Source organism: Phoenix dactylifera, unplaced genomic scaffold (genome assembly GCF_009389715.1).
Source record: "Phoenix dactylifera cultivar Barhee BC4 unplaced genomic scaffold, palm_55x_up_171113_PBpolish2nd_filt_p 000930F, whole genome shotgun sequence".
Taxonomy (NCBI): Eukaryota; Viridiplantae; Streptophyta; class Magnoliopsida; order Arecales; family Arecaceae; genus Phoenix; species Phoenix dactylifera.
The window spans coordinates 155006-175993 of record NW_024068289.1 but is presented as its reverse complement, the minus strand read 5'-3'; the positions used below and the strand labels follow the sequence as shown (position 1 = coordinate 175993).

The 20988-nt window shown below is 36.3% G+C and overlaps 1 protein-coding gene across 1 annotated transcript; it reads right to left on the bottom strand.

Moving 5' to 3' along the window:
- Positions 1 to 663: 663 nt before the first annotated feature.
- On the bottom strand, positions 664 to 15421 carry LOC120107625. Its single transcript, XM_039120979.1, has 5 exons — positions 15289 to 15421; positions 15010 to 15066; positions 8752 to 8819; positions 5267 to 5354; positions 664 to 4745 (listed from the first exon to the last, which is right to left on the bottom strand). The coding sequence occupies exons 1-5, from the start codon at positions 15419 to 15421 to the stop codon at positions 4678 to 4680; spliced, it is 414 nt and encodes a 137-aa protein (XP_038976907.1). The 3' UTR covers positions 664 to 4677.
- Positions 15422 to 20988: the final 5567 nt, after the last annotated feature.

Here is a 20988-nt window from a genome sequence, read left to right as displayed (position 1 = left end):
TTGGTATCCAATCCTCCATAAGCCATTTCTAACAAGAAGATATAACAGACATCAGAGAAGGTTTAGAAGGATACAAAATTGAATATGGAAAATAAAAAAATAAACTTAATGTAAAAAATAAAAGCAGACTGAATTAAAACAGAAAATAGTTAAAAATCAAATTTAAAAATAAAAATAATGCATAACTATGAAGAAAACATTTGATGGATAGATGTGATGATTTTTGATATTTGGAATCATTCATTCACTTATTTATGGTAAAGATATTCTATATTTCGTTCACTTATCTTTTTTTCTCTTTTTTTATGGAAGAAACTATAGAGTAAAGAAAAGGAAAAACTTGCTACGTGACCTCAATAGAGTGTTATGATCTGAATCTGAATGGAATATGATAGAGTTGTCAATATTTACGATAATATGGCATCAGGAAAGAGCAACGGTGTCTATATTTTTGATACCATTAGATTGGAATTGAGGAAATGTGTCTTTATTATGGTGCAATGACATGTTAAAGAATCTAAATTATGAAACTACATTTTTTGGCACTATATCTTCTTTATGCTTCTGATATTTGAGTGCTTCTAGTAGATTGCATGGAAATTTTCTTTCTAGTAAGGAGAGTTTTTATTTTCGTGGGTTTGGGGGGGGGGGGGGGGGGCAACATACAAAATCCTAACGATATATTCCAAATTTTAAAACTTTCATTTCTTTGATATGTTATAGACTAGTGGAACAAGTATAATGCTGAGAAACCTTTAAATTACACCCAGAAAAAAAAATTGAGAAAGAAGATCATGAATAGCAAGATACCAAAAATCCACCAAAACTGATTGAGCATATAAGAGCAAGGATTCAAGTAGCATCAGTACAGCCCATAATGATGGCTACATACCCACTCATACGGATACAGCAGAGTACTGGCTGAACAGTTTGTCGATAAAGGTGTTGTAACATCCAGTGACTGACATGGGCTGGCATCAGTCCTTTTCTAAAACATTGTGTAAGAAAGTTACTAGAAAGCAGACTGTGTCATCTAAGAGAGCTACTAGACAGCAGACTCTGTCATCTCATCTGTTAATAATCACTTAGCTGAGGGTGAAATTTCTCATAGCTTTCACTAAGAATACCCTCACTCATTCCAAATTCCTGATAGTTGGTAATAGACCCATGACCAACCCCAGTGTGCCTTCTTTAAATCCATCAACTTCATAAAAGTACTTGTAACCATAGATGTACTATTCGACAAGACAATTCAGAACATCACTTGAAAATTTACTTTGTTATTTTCAAAACTATTAAGCAGTAGTTGGATAACATCTTTATCTTAAATATAAATATGGAAGGAAGTCCATTCTAAGCTTCACAGAAGAATACTAACAAAAGCAGACATTTGGTTTTAGCTAAAGACAAAACTTTCCTCCATGAGATATGACAGGAAGTTGGCAAAACCACAAATTTCAAACATATTCAATTATTTAATAAAAAAAATTGCTACCTCAGGTTATAATTAAGCCAAAGTTAGAATTTGTTAGCATATCCCAATCAGCAAAATCTAAAAATCAATATCCTTCAATCATCATTCGTTAGATCATCCATGTGGATCACTCAATCAAGTAATTTCTTGAATTTACCAAGTCTTGTTAACTATTCACCACGTATTGTTCATAAGTAGATCTAGATAAATAATATACACATACATTTCCTCCTAAATCTAAAAATTATAGAAGTTAATGAAGAAAATACTACTTAATCAATTATAAATACAAATTAATAAAACAAGATAGAATAAAATGGAAAAGAAGATGAAACTTCTATTACTACATATAGTTTGTTTTATGCATAACTTCAAAAATGGAACCAAGAGTTTTAAAAAATGGCCACATTTTGTGAGCAACTAGGGTTCCACATAGTGCCTATGCAGAGTAGAAGAGAAAAGCAAAGAGAACAAAGGATGGTGGCACAAGAAGGCAAAAGATTTGGACAAGGATGAGGATGGGGATGAAGGGACATGGGTAGCAAATGGAGGGGTAAAACATATATGCGAAAATGTCTGTTGTTCATAGCCATTTCCAAATTTCACCTTCTAGCTAGCTTGTATGATCTTAGAGAAATTCCTTCGCACTTAGCATAGTAAGCTAGATTGGAAACCTAAGCAAGCCTGGTTCTCCAGGCATTATGGTAGGATATGGATCGATTATGACGAAAATGGACTTCTCCATAATGTAATTGTTTAGAAGACTCACGATCTAGTTCCATGTCGGGCCTTTTCCCTTCTCAACTAGATGATGGAAATATGTATTCCATTCGGGCAGGTGAGGAAGGGTGGCTAGGCTTGACCGTATATTCTCTCCTGGTCAGGTCAAAGGCGAAGACTAGCTAAGTTAATCACTCAACCAAGTATGGTATGTCGTAGGGGTCAATACTGGTGTATACCTACCGGTACGCGGTATGAGAGGTGTATTGAGTATTGGTAAGCTGAACCTACCCCTTACGAAGATACTGTCACTATACCATGATGGCAACGGTACGAGATCCGCTACCAAAGATGGCGAACCTTGCAAACAAGTTTTGCTCTCTGTTGGGTTGCAAGATGCCTGCACTCTCTCCCTTGCCTATCTTTGATGTCTGACTCTAGCACTTTTTTAAAACTAGAAGACAGAATCAGGGTGAAATGGTTTTTAAAGCCCAACCAAACTAAGTTAAGCCACCCTTAAAAATCATTTCCTTTCTAAGCCGTATATTTTTACTCTAGCCTCTACCCGACCCGCTATGGATCCAAAGCGGGTATGAGTAATGGCAAAACCTGCCCCGTGCCCGACCCAGATATATATGACTCTTCACAAATCCCCTAATGAGACAAAAAAAAATGATTTGTATGCAAAAAATAATGATTTTTACAGCTTTACCCGACCTAATCCTCCAATATGCCCCTTCTAACTCTACCCACCCGGCCTCGAGGCAAGTACAGGGCGGGTACAGGTAATTGCCTATCCAACCTGTTGCCATCCCTAACATCAAGTCAACAATTATACATCATTACATCTCTGTAGTTTTAGATCATTATCAAGCAGTTGAATAACATAGACTGCAAAGTGATGTGTGACACAATTATTTAGCATTTTTTGTTGGTTTAGATATGACCTTGTCCTTAAATATTGTCAGTTTAAGACTTTCTGTCTAAAAACATTGGAATCGTACATTCAATCATTCCAAATAATACAACTTTTTCCCCTTAGCATGCTTCCAACATTCCAAATAATACAACTTTTCCCCTTGGCATGTTTCCATCTCTGAATTTTTTTCTATTTTTCACTGAATTTTTTGAAGGAAACAGAGAATTCCTGTAACATAAATTTGATGGGCCCAGCCAAGGGGGAAAAGTTTCTGAAACCTTTCATCAACCACTCAGTGTACAAAGTAATTGAGTAGTCTAGTATCCAGAAAAGAATGAGAGTTAAATGAGGAGGCTATCCTAGACCCCAAAAAAGAAAAAAATCATTCCAATGATGAACAGTACCTAAGGACAGCAAAATTAGGTAACCATTTGTAAACACCATAACCCAATACCTGGAAAGTCCAAAGAAATATCCACTAATTTATCTACAGATCGGAAAGTCTTCTAGCAAGTTCTCAAAATTCTCTCCAACCGCAAATGTTTGCGAATTCTGGCTGATGAAATGTCAATCACTATATAATTGTTTTTTCAATCTGATTTTGCGGCCATACATTGATGTAATAAACATTCAGAGCACCTTCCCTTTCATGCAATATCAACAACATATATGTGCTGACAGTTTATCCACCCGGTACAAGGATGCACACCTCTAGCAAGTGTGCTGATCTGTATAAATGCATATTGACTTTGTATCAGTTTGTGTTGTTTCAATACGCATCAGTACATGCTAGTATGTAGCAGTATAGCCTTATGCTGAATTTTCCTGTTTTAACCCATACCCAATCTAAACAACCTTTTAGTATCTTTGCAAAATGATCTGAATCACTTCATAACTACCTTTTCTAATAGGATTTGAAACTGTGATCAACAATTGAACATAATAGCAATAAAAGTCGGCATGTAGTTTGACCAAAGATTATAAATTGGTATGACATAGTATATAAGCATTCCTTAGTACCATTAGTAATATGAACTTCCCATAGTGCTGACAATATTTTTACAACACTAAAAGTCTGCTATTAACGTGTAAAAATAGTTGCAATACTCATATTGTTATATCATAGATTTGAGCTTATTTGTATTGTAATAGGTGTATACAACTGTTCAGAAATGTTAGTTTTGACAAATCACGCAATGCAAGTGTTAAATCCCAGTATGTATAGATATGTAAGATGATTAATGATTCCCAATTTCTACGGACTAATTAAGACTATATTTATTTGTCTAAAACATGTCTAAGCACTAGTACAAAGCAATATAATTGATCTATTTAAAACAAAATGAATCTGCAAGCTAGCATAACTTTCCATACCAGCGCATTCCAAGTGGACATACTATATTCCATCATAATAAGCACATCATGCCAACACCAGAGTCTTGGTTGAAACTGCTAACAACTGTATGTAGCCAACTGATGCTGGATTTTTCTTCCTTTTTTTTTTGTGGGTTGGAGGGGGGGTGCAGGACTCAGGCACATGGACAAGGGATCTTGTATCAGATTTTTAAAAAAAAGGACAGACATAGCTCGCCACCTCTCCTCCATACTTCACACATAAGAAGACCAATTTCACTAGAATGCAAAAAGAAAACCTTAATTTTTGTGGGAATCCAAAACTCCATATTTTCTTGCATAGGGACATCTGACAGCATCAATAATAAAAATTTGTAACAACACAAAGAATGGTTTGCTTATCAGCTGTTGAGGTGAGGAGCAGTAGAAACAATTCCCTTCATAATTTTGGGGTATCACAACCAGAATTGGAAAAAAAAATAATATAGTCCAAGTACCTACCAATTTTTTTGCATGCCATCACTTGTGATGAAATATTGCATCTCCTCACCTAAAAATGTTATTGGGTATGTCACTTGCATTTGCGGAGGGGCAAATTCTGATGTCTGGATGTCCATAGATCATTTTGTTTTAGTTTTATTAAATGTCAAGGTGATAGGGCTCATGTAACTTTTTGACATCTAACACGATCATGAAATAGTAGTAACTAATCCTAAACTTGAATCCCTAACTTTCTAGCAGAATACAGTCAAAAAACAACAGAAAATTTATGAAGATGACATGCTTCGCTACATAGTTACCAGGCCTTTCAGGATTCAGATTGCTATGACGAAGAGCAAGTTTCCCCTCAATTGATTTCTTATATTCCTCAAGACGTGCAGCACTTTCCTGCAAAGCAAAAAATTATATTTATAAGGTTCAGTTATGTGTTAGTTGCATGTTCTGATCTTGAAAACCAGCTGAAGATCATATAGCAGATTACTAGTACCGAATATCTGATGAATATCAATCAGCCTACGAGGTTTACAAGAACAAATGCAAATTATAAATTCTGAGTTCACTATGTAAAATTAATTGCAGAACAAGAAATTGAATAGGACTATAGTTATTTATCCCAAACAGCACTAGTGTATCATGCACTGGTAGCGTTCCCAGCTCAATGCCACCAGAATGGCACCCCAACATATTATGAAAAAAATAAGAAAATAGCAACAAATTTCCAAATTACCAAAAATTACTTATATATTTTATTGGCTAAAAGAACCTTTGAGCTCTAATCCGGGAAAAAAGAATAACAAACCAACCTAATAAATCACAATTTCTACATTGCTAACAAATTACTCATATTTATTCATGAAATACTCATGAACTGCATATAACTATGTTATATGTTTTCGTTCATGATGGTAGTTATGCCATAGCAGGTAAATGTTACCTTTTCTATATATCTTTTTGCAAAAATTAGTGTATGAACATATAAGTAACTTTCTTTATTGTTTTAGTTTATCTAATTTGGTATGAAATTGACCATAACCTCTCCGCACACAAGGGTAAGGATGCATACATTTGACCCTCCCTAAACCCCATAGTGGTGGGAGCCTCGTGCGCTCCGATGCCCCTTTTTTCTACCCAAAACTAATGTGAAAGCGAGCACCTAGGCACCCTATGCAGCCAAAGAAAACATTTACCTTTCTGATGCCCACACCATTTCAGTATCCTCAATTGTCCCAATTCTCATACATCTTAGTACTTATTTGTTAGACTAATCTTCTAAGTTTTACCAAATGTGACAACATTAGCATCTCTATCAAGTCCATCATCCATGCCGAGAACTTTTTTCCTAGTATTCAAAACCATATAACATTTATGCTTAGCACTCTTCCAAAATGCCCATGAAACCACTACCTATAGCCAAGGTTTTAAATACAGTACCAAACCACATATCATTTTCCCATTGGAATGGTATGGTATCAATACGGTATCAATACCGACTAATATGTACCGAAACTGAAATCAAAAATATTAAAAAATTTGTTGATACCAACCAGTACAGTCAGTACAGTATCATCAATTCAGACTAGTACAAGTGGTATGTATTGGTACATACTGTTTCATACCCCGACACATGTATTGATGCTGGTTTCACAATAGAATGATGTGGTACCGGTGGTACTGTCCCATTCCACCAGTATTTGAATCCATGTGTAGCATTATACATTTAATAACAACCAAAAAAAATATTTTCTTGCTTAGTTAAATTCTTTATAATTTCACTAAGCAAGAAACTATTCTCCATTATTAGGCTTCCTAGTATAAATCCATATTGGTTCTATAAAGATTATGTCATCAATCTTGATCTTTGTTCTCAACATCCTCTCGCATAACTTGCAGAGTTGATTAATTCCAGTATGTGGTAGAATTTTGTTCATCAACCTTGTTATTATAGATATGTAAAGTTCTCCAATCAGTTAGCAATTTTTCTATTTTCAAAATCATATTGTTAAAAACTTATTGATTTTGTAAAAGTAGCTGACTTCTTGACTTCTATGATTTTTAGATCCCAAGCAACATCCAGCTTGCTTTAATGCTTTTTTACCTATTTGCATCTTTTTCAAAGCTACTCCTACATCTATTTGAACCAAGGTCGGCAGAAAAATCCCGAACCGAGCAGTTCCGGCCGTTCCGAGAAACGAAACTCATTGCCGGAGCCGGAGAAGGAGAAGGAAAGAGAGAGCGAGCAGAGGAGGGAGAGGGAGAGGGAGAGGTTGGAACGCCGGCGGAGGCCGCAGAGGGCCAGCGGAGGCCGAATGAAACAAGAAAACCGATCGCGGCCTCCGCCAGCCTCCCTCCCTCTCTCCCCCTTCTCTCTCTCTTTTCTTCTCTCCCATGGTACCGTGCCCTCTGTCAGTACAGGCCCAGCACGGCCCGTACCAACTCGTGCCGCTGGAGAACCGGTACTGGTTCCTCCGACCTTGATTTGAGCGACACAATATAGCGCTTAAAAGATCCTAATAGGCTGCTTGATCGTCTATAAGTTTTTTTAAAAATATGATTCACTATAAAACAGGTTTTATGAAAACTGGGGAAATCTATTTGACATTAGGCCTCTTTTTTAGGTTTGATGAGTTGTCATTTTTGGCAAAGCAAGTTTTATAGAAAACAATTAAACAACCAAGTTTGTAAAACTCAATCATTTTTGAGGTTTTTGTTAATCTATTATTTACTAAAACTTGTCAACCAAACAACCCCTAAGAATGGTGATACAGACATTATTCAAATATATCTATAATTCATCTTCATTTTATCTATTCAGCTTCTATTAAAATCATAATTTCCTCAAATGCATCTGATTAATCTTCTTATAATTCTAATTATTTTGTTAATCACATTCAATCCCAACCTATTATACAGATCATCATAGGCAAATTTAGTCATGGGCTTTTCTAATTGTAAACAAAACACCTTGCCATATGCAAAAGAACAAGGAGTAGTCCATTATACCGTGCTATATGTATGACACATTATACACCATCAGGTTATCAATCGTAAACCAGTGTGTGCCTCTATGTCATCTATACCAACTTGCATCACCATGTACAGGCCTATATTGATGTGTGTCCGAGTGATACATGCTGCATAGTAGCAACACAAACTTAAACACGGCATCATTATAGAATACAGCATGTAGCGGTATAGGCTTAAACCTTACATCTCCCTTTCAGAACCATTGGGTTTTTCTAATTGTAAAGAAAACACCCTGCCATACGCAAAAGATCAACAATTAGTCTGTTATACCGTGCTATATGTATGACACAGTCTACCCCAACAGGTTATCAACATTGTAAACCAGTGTGTGCCTGTATGTCATCTATACCAACTTGTATCACCATGTACAGGCCTATATTGATGTGTGCCCCAGCGATGCACGTTGCATAGTAGCAATACAAACTTAAACACGGCATCATTATAGAACACAGCATGTAGCGGTATAGGCTTAAACCTTGCATTTCTCTTTCAGAACCATGCCTAGCTATCCTAAACACTTGGCACAATACATATAGTGTGCCAGCCTTCAATAGGCACCAGCACAATATAGATTACTTTAATCATTTCCAAGAAAAAGGAAGACCAAGTGCTTTTCACAAATACATATTAGTAAATATAATATATAAAACAAAATAGAGATAACTAACTTTTTAAGATCAACGATCAACTTTAAATAATGTTGCTTAATATTTGCACTTATGGACTATAAAATATCACTAATCAGGTGAACTAGACTTACCTCATCATCATGTTTACCATGATGTTCACCAACCATCCGACACTCATCTTCCGGATGCTCCATTTCTCCTATATATCACATTATCAAATATCAATTATAATCAAGTAAAACTAAAGTGCATGAAGCATTAAAAAATCAGACCAGTATGCAATAATATGTTGCACTTTAAGAGTGTGAGTTTCCAACTCAAACTGACAATGTGAATCTAAATAAATTTGGATAATATGCATGAGGCAATTGTACTTTAACATTAGTGACAACTTAAGCAAAATTAATCACCTGCATCTTGAGGTGATTGTAAAAGAATAAAAGATGAACAAACTATGTGGCATACCATTCATATATTGGGGAGGAAGGCTCTCTCTTTTACCAATGAATCACAAACAATGTGAGATTAAAAAAAAAGGGGGTGTCCAAGTGCACAATGCTCTATAGGGTGTGGGGAGGGTCAAATGTATACAGCCTCAACCCCACATACAAAGAGGCCATTTTCATGTTTCGAACCCATAATACCTAAGTCACAATGGAGCAACCTTACCATTACACCAAGGGCCGTCCTCTAGAAGATGTGAGATATACTCCTAATAATAACTAATAAAGTTGTAATAAGTAATAATAAAAATAATACAAAATTCCCTTGAACTAAGCCTATAGTGCAATCCAATTTTCTCCCTTATCTTTTATGGCATTTATGACTAAGTTATCCAAACACAGATTTTTAGGACCTTCAAAAGTGGTGACTCTCATCTGTAGTTTATAGTCTTCTTACTCACATCAGCTTAAAAGGCAGCACTTAGAACATTACATAAATGCAATGATGACACTACAATATCCATCATTTCAAATGATTCTATGAAAGTGTCAAACCTTTTTTCTAATTTTATTTTATTATATATAAGTTCTTTTCTTATCACAGGTTACCATTATGTTGTCAAAAACAACCTAACAAACAATATTGTAAACAAATATTGGAAACCTATGCATATTCATTAATATATTTATGTGTGCATATGCATGTTCGTGCAGCAGAATTATCCTTATGTGAGATTTTAGAAGGATAGCATGTTCTGCACATTGAGACACTTGTAACTTGAGTGAGTGCCTAGGCAACATGAACTTCTAGTCTATCAGAAAAAGGCCATCCTAGGACCTACTTTTAGCTATGACCTTCATTGTTTGCCTCAATGATTGTTTTTTGCTTTCAACAAGTAAAGAAAATATTACAATTAGGACTATACACTAGCACCAATCATCTTGCAACAATAACTTATTAATTACACTACCATGGATGATCTTCTCCACCTTGATCCAAGATACCAACTTAAATTCTTGCTACAAACCTTCAAGGCTCCTTGTTGCCACATTGATTCTCCCCCATCAGTAACTGTAACCACACTATGATAGTACAACATCATACTTGCAAAGGTCTTGAATCTTCCCAAACTATTGCCGCTTTTCATTTGGAACATCCATTGATCAAAGCAAGGTTCCCTAAACCAGTACCGAAAAGCCTACCAGCCGCCTACCGATTCGACAGGGTACAGGTCCATACCGTGTTGTTCCCTAGAGTAACAAACTGGGAGGGAGGAAGGGGGGAGGCAAGGATTGAACCCTAACCCTAACCCTAGTGGAACAAGAGAGAGAGAGAGGGAGAGGAAGGGAGGGAAGGAAGAAGGGAGGAAAGGAAAGGGCCGAGAGGAACTGTAACCCTAACCCTAACAGAGCGAGAGATAGAGAGAGACGCGGAGAAAAGGGACCCTGACTGGTGACGCCACATGTGGGGATTAATCGAACTAGGGAGAGGGTTTAATCGATCAAGAGAAGGGTTTAACCAAACGATCAGCCTTTGTTTTCAGCCAACAGGGCAAATTGTCCTGATTGCCTACTAGTCCAATTCGATACGCCCCAAACAAGGCAATTCAGGATAGCACGGCCAACCATGGATCAAAGTGCTATATGTTCTTTCATGAATATTTTTCTTTGTTATACTTCTAATAGAAAATCAATTAATTAGTCCACTAGGCCAAATTCCGATAACCTACTCTCACATACTTTTGGACTCAATTTAACTTAGTTCATGGCAAGAAAATATGCTTGTTGTTTGAACCCTAAATTACCACTACCAAATCAATAACTTAAAACCATGTTTTCTCCAACAAAAAAGGGGAAAAAACCCAAAATTTCATCATTAACTTAAAGCCATGTTTTCTCCACAAAAAAAAAGGAAAACACCTAGGATCAAAGTTCAAGCACGAGCAAGGTGTGAGATTTTCAATTCGGTTGGAACAAGTGCATCTACTTACTGATCCATTATAACCATTGATGCATGTGCAATTAGCTCTCATATATACATCCTTTGGGCCTCTTTGGATGCATAGCTTTACTAAAACCATTATACTTAAGGTACAATGCGAAGTGAGTTTTAGTTAAACAATTGTTAAATTAGGTTAAGAAAAGTTTAAGTTTACTAGGTCCTTTGTAAAATACAAAAGCTGCCTTTTATTAAAATAGGGAATCTGCATTTTTTTTTCAAAATGAGACGTCACAAACTGCATTTAGTTGATTGCTAAACCCTCAACCATGCAGAGTTTCCATTCTCACCCACCCCTCCTTCCCCTTTCAAAACCCTTCCCTTCCCAAATCCCTTTCTTGCCCTCACAGACCTACAGACCTCTACATATTTCTAACTGGATTCACTCACCAAACACCAGTGAAGACCAACTCTAGCAATATACAATCTAACCTCGACATAGAGATGAGGCACCTTGAAATCTGATATGCCTCCTCCTAATTCCCTTTCTTCTTCTAATGATTCTGCTGGAAAACCGACAGACTTCATTATTCCCTAATGAAAATTCTAAATTTAGCACATCTTTCTTATAAAATTTTCTTAAAATCAAACCCATCTACCATGCTAAACCAACTGTACTTCAAAAAAAACAATTGACAAACCCATATTTCTTGAATAGAACATTTCCCCTGAGCTATTATCGTCCTCTTTTTTTTTGTTGGAGAAGTTACGCCTAGCCTTAGTGGGGATTGAAAGGGCATGTTTGTTTAATTAATTAGCAGCATTCCCCTTCCTTAGATTACACACTACTGTATATGACCTTGAGCATGAAAATTCTCTTGCTTCATTCCACTACAATGTCTGAAATTGAGTGTGACACTCTGTTCGTGAGATCTTTGGATCATTCATATGGTTTTTTTAGTACTGGTTTTTCAGTAATTTGAAGTCGAACCTTTGTGGATGCTAGGTTTTCTAAATTCGCTGAAGTTTGCATGTGGAGCTCAAGTTTACTTCCAGGGGTAGGGTTCATCTCCACAATGGTGTGACTGAGGTTTTAATCTCTGCAAAGTATGTATTTTCGATCAGGTTTTGATCTCTTTGGAATATGCATTTTGGTCTCAGTCTCTAATCTTTGTTAAGTGTAGATTTGTGATTGGGTTCACAAGATTAGCTTATTTTCAATTTACTCTTTGCTGCTACTTAACTCGCTGCTTTCATTATTGCTTCAAACGGAAGCTTGGCAAGGGTTTGCCCCATCCTTCTCTCCAAAAATAGGAAAAAAATTGCACACTTTGGCCTTCCTATTGTTGCCAGATTTTCGTCTATTATTGCAGTTCATCTACCTACCATATCCCTGATTTAGACATCATACATTTTCTTTAATTAAATTTTGATATATGACTTGAGATATTCTCTATTATATGTTATCATATTCATTTTTACTAATTTTACATATACAAATTGCTCGACAAAAATATCTGCATTTTTTGTTCTATAATTTGTCAATATTAGAACTAAAGCTCTTCTGGCATTTGCTTTTGATTTTCACTTTATCTACTAGCTTCCCACTCTCCTAAATCATCTAAAACATCATAAAACATGTCAGTGGAAGGGGTAAGCTCATCAATGATGACTATTCCTTCAAAACACACAACAAATCTCAACAAGCAAACAATATCTTTGTAAGTGTGATAAGCACTATTGACTCTTTCCCTATTACCTTAAGCTTTTGGGATCAATTGGTTTGTTAACAAACACGGTCTACTTGCTAAGCTTTGTGTTGACAAAACACAGATCAGCATCTAGATTTACAAAATTGGGATCTCCACAAGTCACTACTAAAACCTGGCTTCAAAAAAAATCTAAACAAACATATGAAACATAGCAAGCAAACAGCCCCTTAGTCTCTCTAGTATTGTTGTGTGCATGGTATGCCATACTGATCCATATCAATGTATCTCGATACTGCACCGGTATGTGGTACAAGGGTGTACTAACTATCGATACACCGAATTGACCCTCATACCGGACGTATCAACACTATACCAAGATGATACCTATATAGGGTCTGACACCAAATTTGTGAATCTTGTTAGCATATACATAGGTTGACGACAATCATACTGTACAACCCTCATAAATTTTGCACATGTATAATTTTTCCTATAAAGTTATCTCTCAGTATCATCCACCATATATTATTCAGTCACTGTAACAATCTATATTGGTTAATTTTTTTCAATATAGCTTGGTCTAGTTGTCTCTATGTTATGGTACTCGCATTTCTTATTCTTTTCACACAAATTACTTAATCTTTTCCAAGTGGAAGATAGGGTTGAAAGGAGCATCATCTCCAATGCAAAAAAGGAGCATCATCAACATCTACGTAGAAACTGGAACCCCGATCTATCTATGATATCCCTAAAAAAACATACTAAATGAAGATCCCTTGAGCTGTCAAGTTTTATAAAATGAGGCAACCCATTTAAAAAGAAAAATAAGAAAAGCCTATATATCATCTTTGGGCTGGAAAAAATGATCCAAAATTTCTTCCATGGATGAGCAACTAATGCAAAGACTTATGGTCGAATAGGTGTAATTCATCCTTGATAGAAGATTAGTGATATCATGGGACAAATCAAAAATCAGAATTAACATTTAGTTTATTAAATTCAAGCATGGATATCTTTATGAGTTAAAAAAAAATATTAAAAAAAAGATTAAGGAGCAAAAGAAATACGATGTTTTCTTTCTTTATAAGCTTCCACTGCTGTTTATTACAATCTTCCTTTAGTATCTGATTGACAGAATTGCTGTTGGAAAAAAGTAAGGCAGAAAATGGAGACAATTTTATCAAAATTTTGCTTTCCATAGTAAGATTTCCATTGTAATGACACCCTAAACTTAGAGCAAAGTTGAATCTTCAATATCAAACCGATGTTTGCTCTCAGGACTGTCCCAATAACACCCTAAACTTATAAAAGCATAGTCAAATCTCAAATACCAAACTGATATGTTGCTCTCATGACTGAAATTATCAAATCCACAAATCATTAAGATTTGTTTCAACAATAAAGGTAGACAATAGAGATACAGGTCATGCAGTCCTTTTTTAACCCAAAAATATCTTTACAAAACAGAAATATAACATGTCTTTAGTTAGGTTTAAGAAGCAGCTTGGTACTTAGAAGAAGAGGGTGCTATCAGTCTGGGAATAAAATGGCCTTGTTCAGGGTGGTTTTCTCCATTACAATGTAGGGAAAACTACAACTAACTCAAATCTCAACAACTAAAAGCTTAAATCTAAACCTAGAACACCCATGATACCCTTCCTTCCCCTCAACAAACGATTATAAGTAGCCTCAATGCACAAAAGAAAAGGAGCTCTCCCAAGGAGCATCAGCATGCAAATCATGCATCTTAATTCACTGCCACATTATGTTCCATCATAAGTTTGGAATTCCAAATATTTTCAATGAAAGAAAACATCAAAAGGTTGATTGAAAAATTGAGAAAAAATCAGAAAGTTATTAACTAAGAAATAAGAACATTAAGAGATCAAACACAACAAAAAAAGAAAAGAAAAGAAAAAAGGAAAGATCCCAAACAACAGGAGAGATGCTAGGAACCTTTCCACTGATTATATTTTTCCCATATTGTGGCTGTGAACCATATCATCCGACTATCTCAGTCAATTCATCTTTTACAATTTTCAACTCTCACCAATCAAAACCGCAATAGAGATTCCTCGCTCCCACCATTTAAACCCATCTACCATAAAACCGTACTTTTTGAACATACGAACTCCTATCACATCTCGTAAAAGAAAAGTATTATCAACAATAATTATATTTCCAAAAATTACAATTTAGCATAGAATACTACATTAAATGGTCAGCAAGAAAAAAATAATCAAACAAGCTCCTAGTTTTCATTGGAATTAAAAAAAAAAAAAAACTACGAAATACCTTTAGTAGGCTGAACCATCTGGCTCTGCAAAACGCCTCTAGCCCTCAGAACATCAACTGCAAAAGGTAAACAACCAAACTCAGGAGAAAAATACAATAATCAAAAGAAACCCTAGAATTTAGGTATCTTGGGCAGCGTTTGGAGGGCTTGGATCCGATGGCGACTAGGGTTTGGATTCGACAGGGGCTAGGGTCAGGGCGAGAAAGTCAGAAGGCAAGGGAAGGTGAAGGACCGGCGGCGGCCACGGAGGGTTTGGTGACCGCGAGCAGCGGCCGTACCTTGGTCCGAGATGGCGATGGCAAGGGTCGAAGCAATGATCGCGAGAAGGCCGAGCCTTTGGGTGTACTGGAGCACGATAAGAGAGAGACCACAAAGTAACACTATAGTACACGTGAGGCCGTGCGCTGGCATGTGAGCTGATGTGGCGATAAGGCCACGTCAGCTATTTAAGTGGTAGATGCCTACTAATGGTGATTATGGATGCATCCATGCAAGTGCTTTTCATGTCTAATCAAGCTTGATTTGAAATTAATTAGAAGTTTGAATCTTGTGATCAGCCTAAACTTCTTTATCATATTAAATCTAATATACTATATTTTGATGCAAAATTTTTTATTTAACTAGATTTTTCTTCCTTAACCTTAATTATCTCCAAACATACTATGCCTTTGTTTTCAGAATTAATTTCTTTGACTATTATGGTCTCCAAGAGGACTCATTTGTCTTTTAGCTAATTTTGTTTTTAGTTTTTTTATGCTAATTTTATGTTCGGGAACCCCTTTTTTTTGTTCTGTAACATTTTTTCTCTTTTCCTCTTCTTTTCTAGAGTGATCCTGCAAAAAAAAACTTTAGAAAAGAAGAAATTCAATGGGGGAGTAATCGAGCTCTCAACTCCTCAAACTTATTCTTCCACCCAGGCTGTAGATGAATTCTGTATCTAGCCAAAACTTTGTTTACATCAATCTGTTCTTCCTCATCTCCTTTCCTTTTCAACGTTGGAGCTCTTAAGTCTACCTAAGTGATGTTAATATCAGCTTCGGGGAATGGATTGTCATTGATCAACTTTACCCCTTTCTCCTTCTCTAGAAACTTCAACCTCGCATCTATAATTTCCTTTTGAATAGTATTGTGGAGGATGATGCAATTATCGGTGTGATGGCTCCATTTATTGTGTCATTTATAATACTTTTTATCCTTTGATTCTTGTAGCGGGGGAAATTTTGCATGCATCAGATAATTTTGTTTGCTTGTCTTCCAAGAGATGATCAAAATCTGCTCTATGTTAGTAGTGTCAAAAGAATATTCCATATCATCCTTCGAAACAAGCTATCTTATCATTAGTCGATTGTGTACAATCGGCCGACTTAAAACTGTGAAGATGTGATGGTTTCCAAGTTAGGATCTCGGCTATATCGATTTTATTGCAATCACCTTCATCAAAACTATGTTATTCAAAACCATCTGCTTCTACGACCAAGACTTTATAATTTGGATTTCTATTATATGTCTCTTTCGATGCCTTTCTTTGTTTCTCTTCCTTAAGAATAGCTTTATATTTCACAGCCTCAATAGTAAGATAGAAAAGATGTGAGAACTCCTATCCAACGAACTTCTTTCTTAATTCTAGATTCAGGCTAATTCTATATAATCTAACATTTACATTACATCCTAATGTTTGGAGATCGTCGTACACATGGCGTTTCTGAAATAGAATATGAAAAGGAATTAATTCCAAGTACTGAGCCAAGACCTAAAACTTTTGCGGCCACCTAAGGATTAGTAAAAATAAAGAATGCTTAACTGAATCAAACAAATGTGGACCCGAAGGAACCGACCAAGTTAATTCGAAGACACTGTTGTATGAGGATCCTGCTATAGGCCGATAAAAATAAGATGGCCAAGCTAAATTATTATAATGCAGGCAGAACGTTGACATCACAACAAGATCGAGCTAGATGAAATATGCTATTATGATAACATGGGTAGTGGAGGATAAAGTGGAGACCAAACATAAGCTATTGTTATTGAAGAATAGGCAGTTACCTTATCATAAGGTTTGTCGTCTATTATAAATAAGTAGATTGTAACCTAGAAAAAGGATGTTCCATCTTTAGACTCATCAATGAAATTAGTTTACTTTATCTTTATTTTATCTTTAGATTTCTTGCTCTTAGTTTACTAGTAGGTCTTTAATTTGTCTTTAGGAGTAACAATAAAGTATTCTAATTGTAGTTTCAGCTACATCCTATCCCATCCTATCTATCTTCTTTCGAACAAGCAGTATGATAGTAGTAAAAGTTTTTAAAGATCAAGACATTTAGTCCCACGCTTCTCACATCATCATCCTCCTATTTATAGTTAATCCAATGCGGTGGCATGCTAGCTCATTTATCCGTAGCTATGAGACTTGTCACAAGCTTTTGGCACATTTATCTCCAGGTAGAAAGAAAAGCATGCCGATAAGTCTCTTTTGGTATACCCGACGGGACAGTCGCGTAGCTATCTTCATTGCACCACAAAAGAACATTAATGTTCTAGCAACTAGAATACTAGGTAATCTATCATACCATGCCAAGAAGCCTCTGAGTTTTCTGGCAAAGATGTTCAGATTACTTCTCCTAGCACTATAGAGAGTCGAACACTTTGGTAATCAAGCAAACTAAACTCCTTCTAAGGAACTTGGCCACGAAAGCTATACTCCTCAGCTGGATGTGACATAGTCTCCAGCCAACTCTCTTCATGATATAGTCGCATAGATCAAGTTTTATATGGATGACAATAGTCAACATGTCTTTTCATATGTCGTTATTAATCAGATGGCCATGGTGTTAAGACTAGTCTTAAAGCAGCATGAAGCTTCTTTTACATCAGTGGCGAGATAGGTTGAATGACTTGTTTCAGTTATCACTGATCAATATCCAGCATTGCAGTTTGTTCTGGTGTACAACATGGTGAACCCAGCAAATCATGTTTCGGCCTGTCAATCTTTATAATATGGGAATGTCAAAATCCTAGAAAGGTTTAATTTTTAGAAACTTTCAACCTATGAGAAAGATAATACCGATTATTATTGTGGTGAGACCTTGGGTCCGCAAGACATAGAATATAGATGATGAAAAAACTATTTTGATGGTAAATACTTTTGAAGGTCAAACTAAACAAGTTGCCAGCAATGCTGTAATTCATGCATGGCCATCACTTGAACCTAGAGTGGATGTTAGTCACTCTGATCCTCACAATGTTTTTTGGAGAAACACCAGTGATGCCTCACTGATGCCAATTCTGGCTATAATAGTTAGTCGTCCCATTGGGGTGAATGAGTAATTGCAAAATGTCTAGCCTCAAGCACAGCCTATGCTTGCACCAAGGGCTACAGGGCGGCCTCCTCATTAGGTACCACTACCAGCATGACAGTAATCTGTAGCAACCAATCTCTATGCCGGGGGACACCAAACTACGATACCAAACTTATATGCCAGGGACAACAAATAATACAATTAAGGTGTCCTCCGGATGTACAACAACTCACACTATCAACTGGTATCGAAACCAACTTTTTTTGCTCAACCGGCCATATATGGAGAAGAGAGGGGGAATTTTCTAAATGCAGCTTAATTGGTTGAATGGTATGAACTAACTGGAACATTCTTATCACCCTATCTTAAGGCTGATTTATTGAAAACTATATCTTGAGTAGTATGTTCGGGCGTATGAGTTTCCCAGAGGTTAAAAAGTCTCGAAATTGTCAAGATTTTGGAAAGATGATAACATGTCTACTATCAAGCATATTGGTTGATTTTCAATCCAATGTGGTGAAGTTGAATTTAAAGTCTCATTTCCACATATAGTTTTATCGAACTGAACCCGAAGTATGGGTAGCTAATTTGGCTAGGCTAGTTTAACAGCTTAGCGAGTATGTGGAGTGGTTTATGGCTAGATTTAAGAGGACCAGAAACTATTGTCGCACTTCTTTGAGAGAGGCCAAATATGTAAAGATTGCACAAAATGGCCTGAACTTGGAACTAAGAAAAAAGTTGCCAAGCAGGAATCTGTAGACCTCTTCTAGTTGACCACTCAAGCAGTGAATTATAAGGCTACAATTTTGTGGGAGAAGAAGCTGAGAAGGGCGTCCAAAGGGGCGTATATGAAGAACCTAAATTATGAAGTATCAGTCTTGGAGGTCGATGATTTTGATCAATGCAGTTTTTGAAGAGGTTGACTGCTACAAGATTGATAACTTCTCACTAGCAATCCATACAACTGCAAAGTGCTGAGTATGCCGACCCTATAGAATTGGCCAATATCTAGACAACCTGTTCCTAAAGGCGATGTAAAGTATTTTTTTTGATATCACGAAGATGAAACATATTTTTGACCATTTGCTAAAGCCAAAAAAATAGAACTGCTTGACGGATGTAAAATCTCTCAACCTTGGGAGTTGAAAGACAAAAAATATTATAAATAGCATAACAAATAGAGCCATCATACCACCAACTATGTAATTTTTCAAAATTCTATCCATAAATCTATTTGTGGATGATAGATTGAAGTTTCTGGAGAAGGACAAAGGTATCATGCTAGTAGATGGTAATTTCTTTTTAAGGTAGAGGTGAATATGGCTTCAATAGAGTTGAGATTGTTAGTGTCGAAGAAACAAAAAATCTAAGAGACCAATACTGGAAGGGTGTCGATCAAACGTAGGTTTGGTCCCAAGCCCAAATGGAAGCGATTGTGGGAGACAACCCCTCCAAGTCTCTTACAAGACCCCTCCAAGTCTCTTAAAAGACTTCTACACCGTACAACATCATGTCCTAAAGGATTTTAATCAATCATGGTGTTTTGCAAAGTGATTTAATTAGAGAGGTGAATCATCTTGTCAATGCATGTGGACAATCCTCGAAAGGAGAGAATACATATTGGTGGGAGTTATGATCAAAGAATATTTCTAGAAGTGCAGGAATTCCAAAGAGAGTAACTATCCCTGGCATCGTATTTATTACAAATTTACAATAGATATAGTTTCCAATACATTCCATCATCCTAGTTAATAGCTAATAGGATATGGGAGGCATTGTTTACACCAGATCCTGATACTAGGGATCATTGTACATATGATGATTTTGAAATAGAATTTGAAAAGGGATTTCAAGTATTAAGCTAAGACCAAAAACTTTTGCAATCACCTAAGGACTGGTGAAAGTAAAGAATGCTTGACCTAAGCAAAAACAATGAAGGGAAACAACCAAGCTAAACTATTATTGCACATGCCGAGTGAACACATCACAGCAACATCATGCCTGATCAAGTACGATAGTTGGTCTGACAAGTGATGTAGGGTCCGACAATTATGACAACTTGGGCAATGGAGGATAGTTGGCATTAGTTGCTAGAACTATGAGAAGTGGTGGCCAGATGTGGACTGTTGCTGTTGAAGAGTGGGCTGTTACCACACCATTTGATTTGTTTTCTCGTATAAATAAGGAGATTGTAATCTAAAGAAGAGATATTCAACCTTTCGACTCATCAATAAAATTAATTTACCTTTAATTTTATGTTATCTCTAAATTTCTTGCTCTTAGCCTACTAGTAGGATCCTAATTTACCCTTAGGAGTAGCAATAGAGGACTTTAATTATATCTCCAACTACATTTTATACTATCAGATATATTTTCTTCCAAATGGATGGTGGGACGGTAGCAAAAGTCCTTGAAGGTTAGGGCACTTGGATCCACTGTACCCTCATCATCATCCTTTCACGATTCTATTTCTGACTAATTCAATACCAGTGGCATGCCTGCGCATCTACCCGTATCTATGAGACTTGTCACAAATTTTCTCGCCTGCCCATCTCTAGACAAAAAGGAAAGCCTGCTAACAAATTGATATACCCAACATCTTGAAGAGAAGTTGCAGCAGCGGTTACTTGTTTCTTTAAATCTAGGCATGTACCATTCTATGGACTCTCCATGTTATTGAAT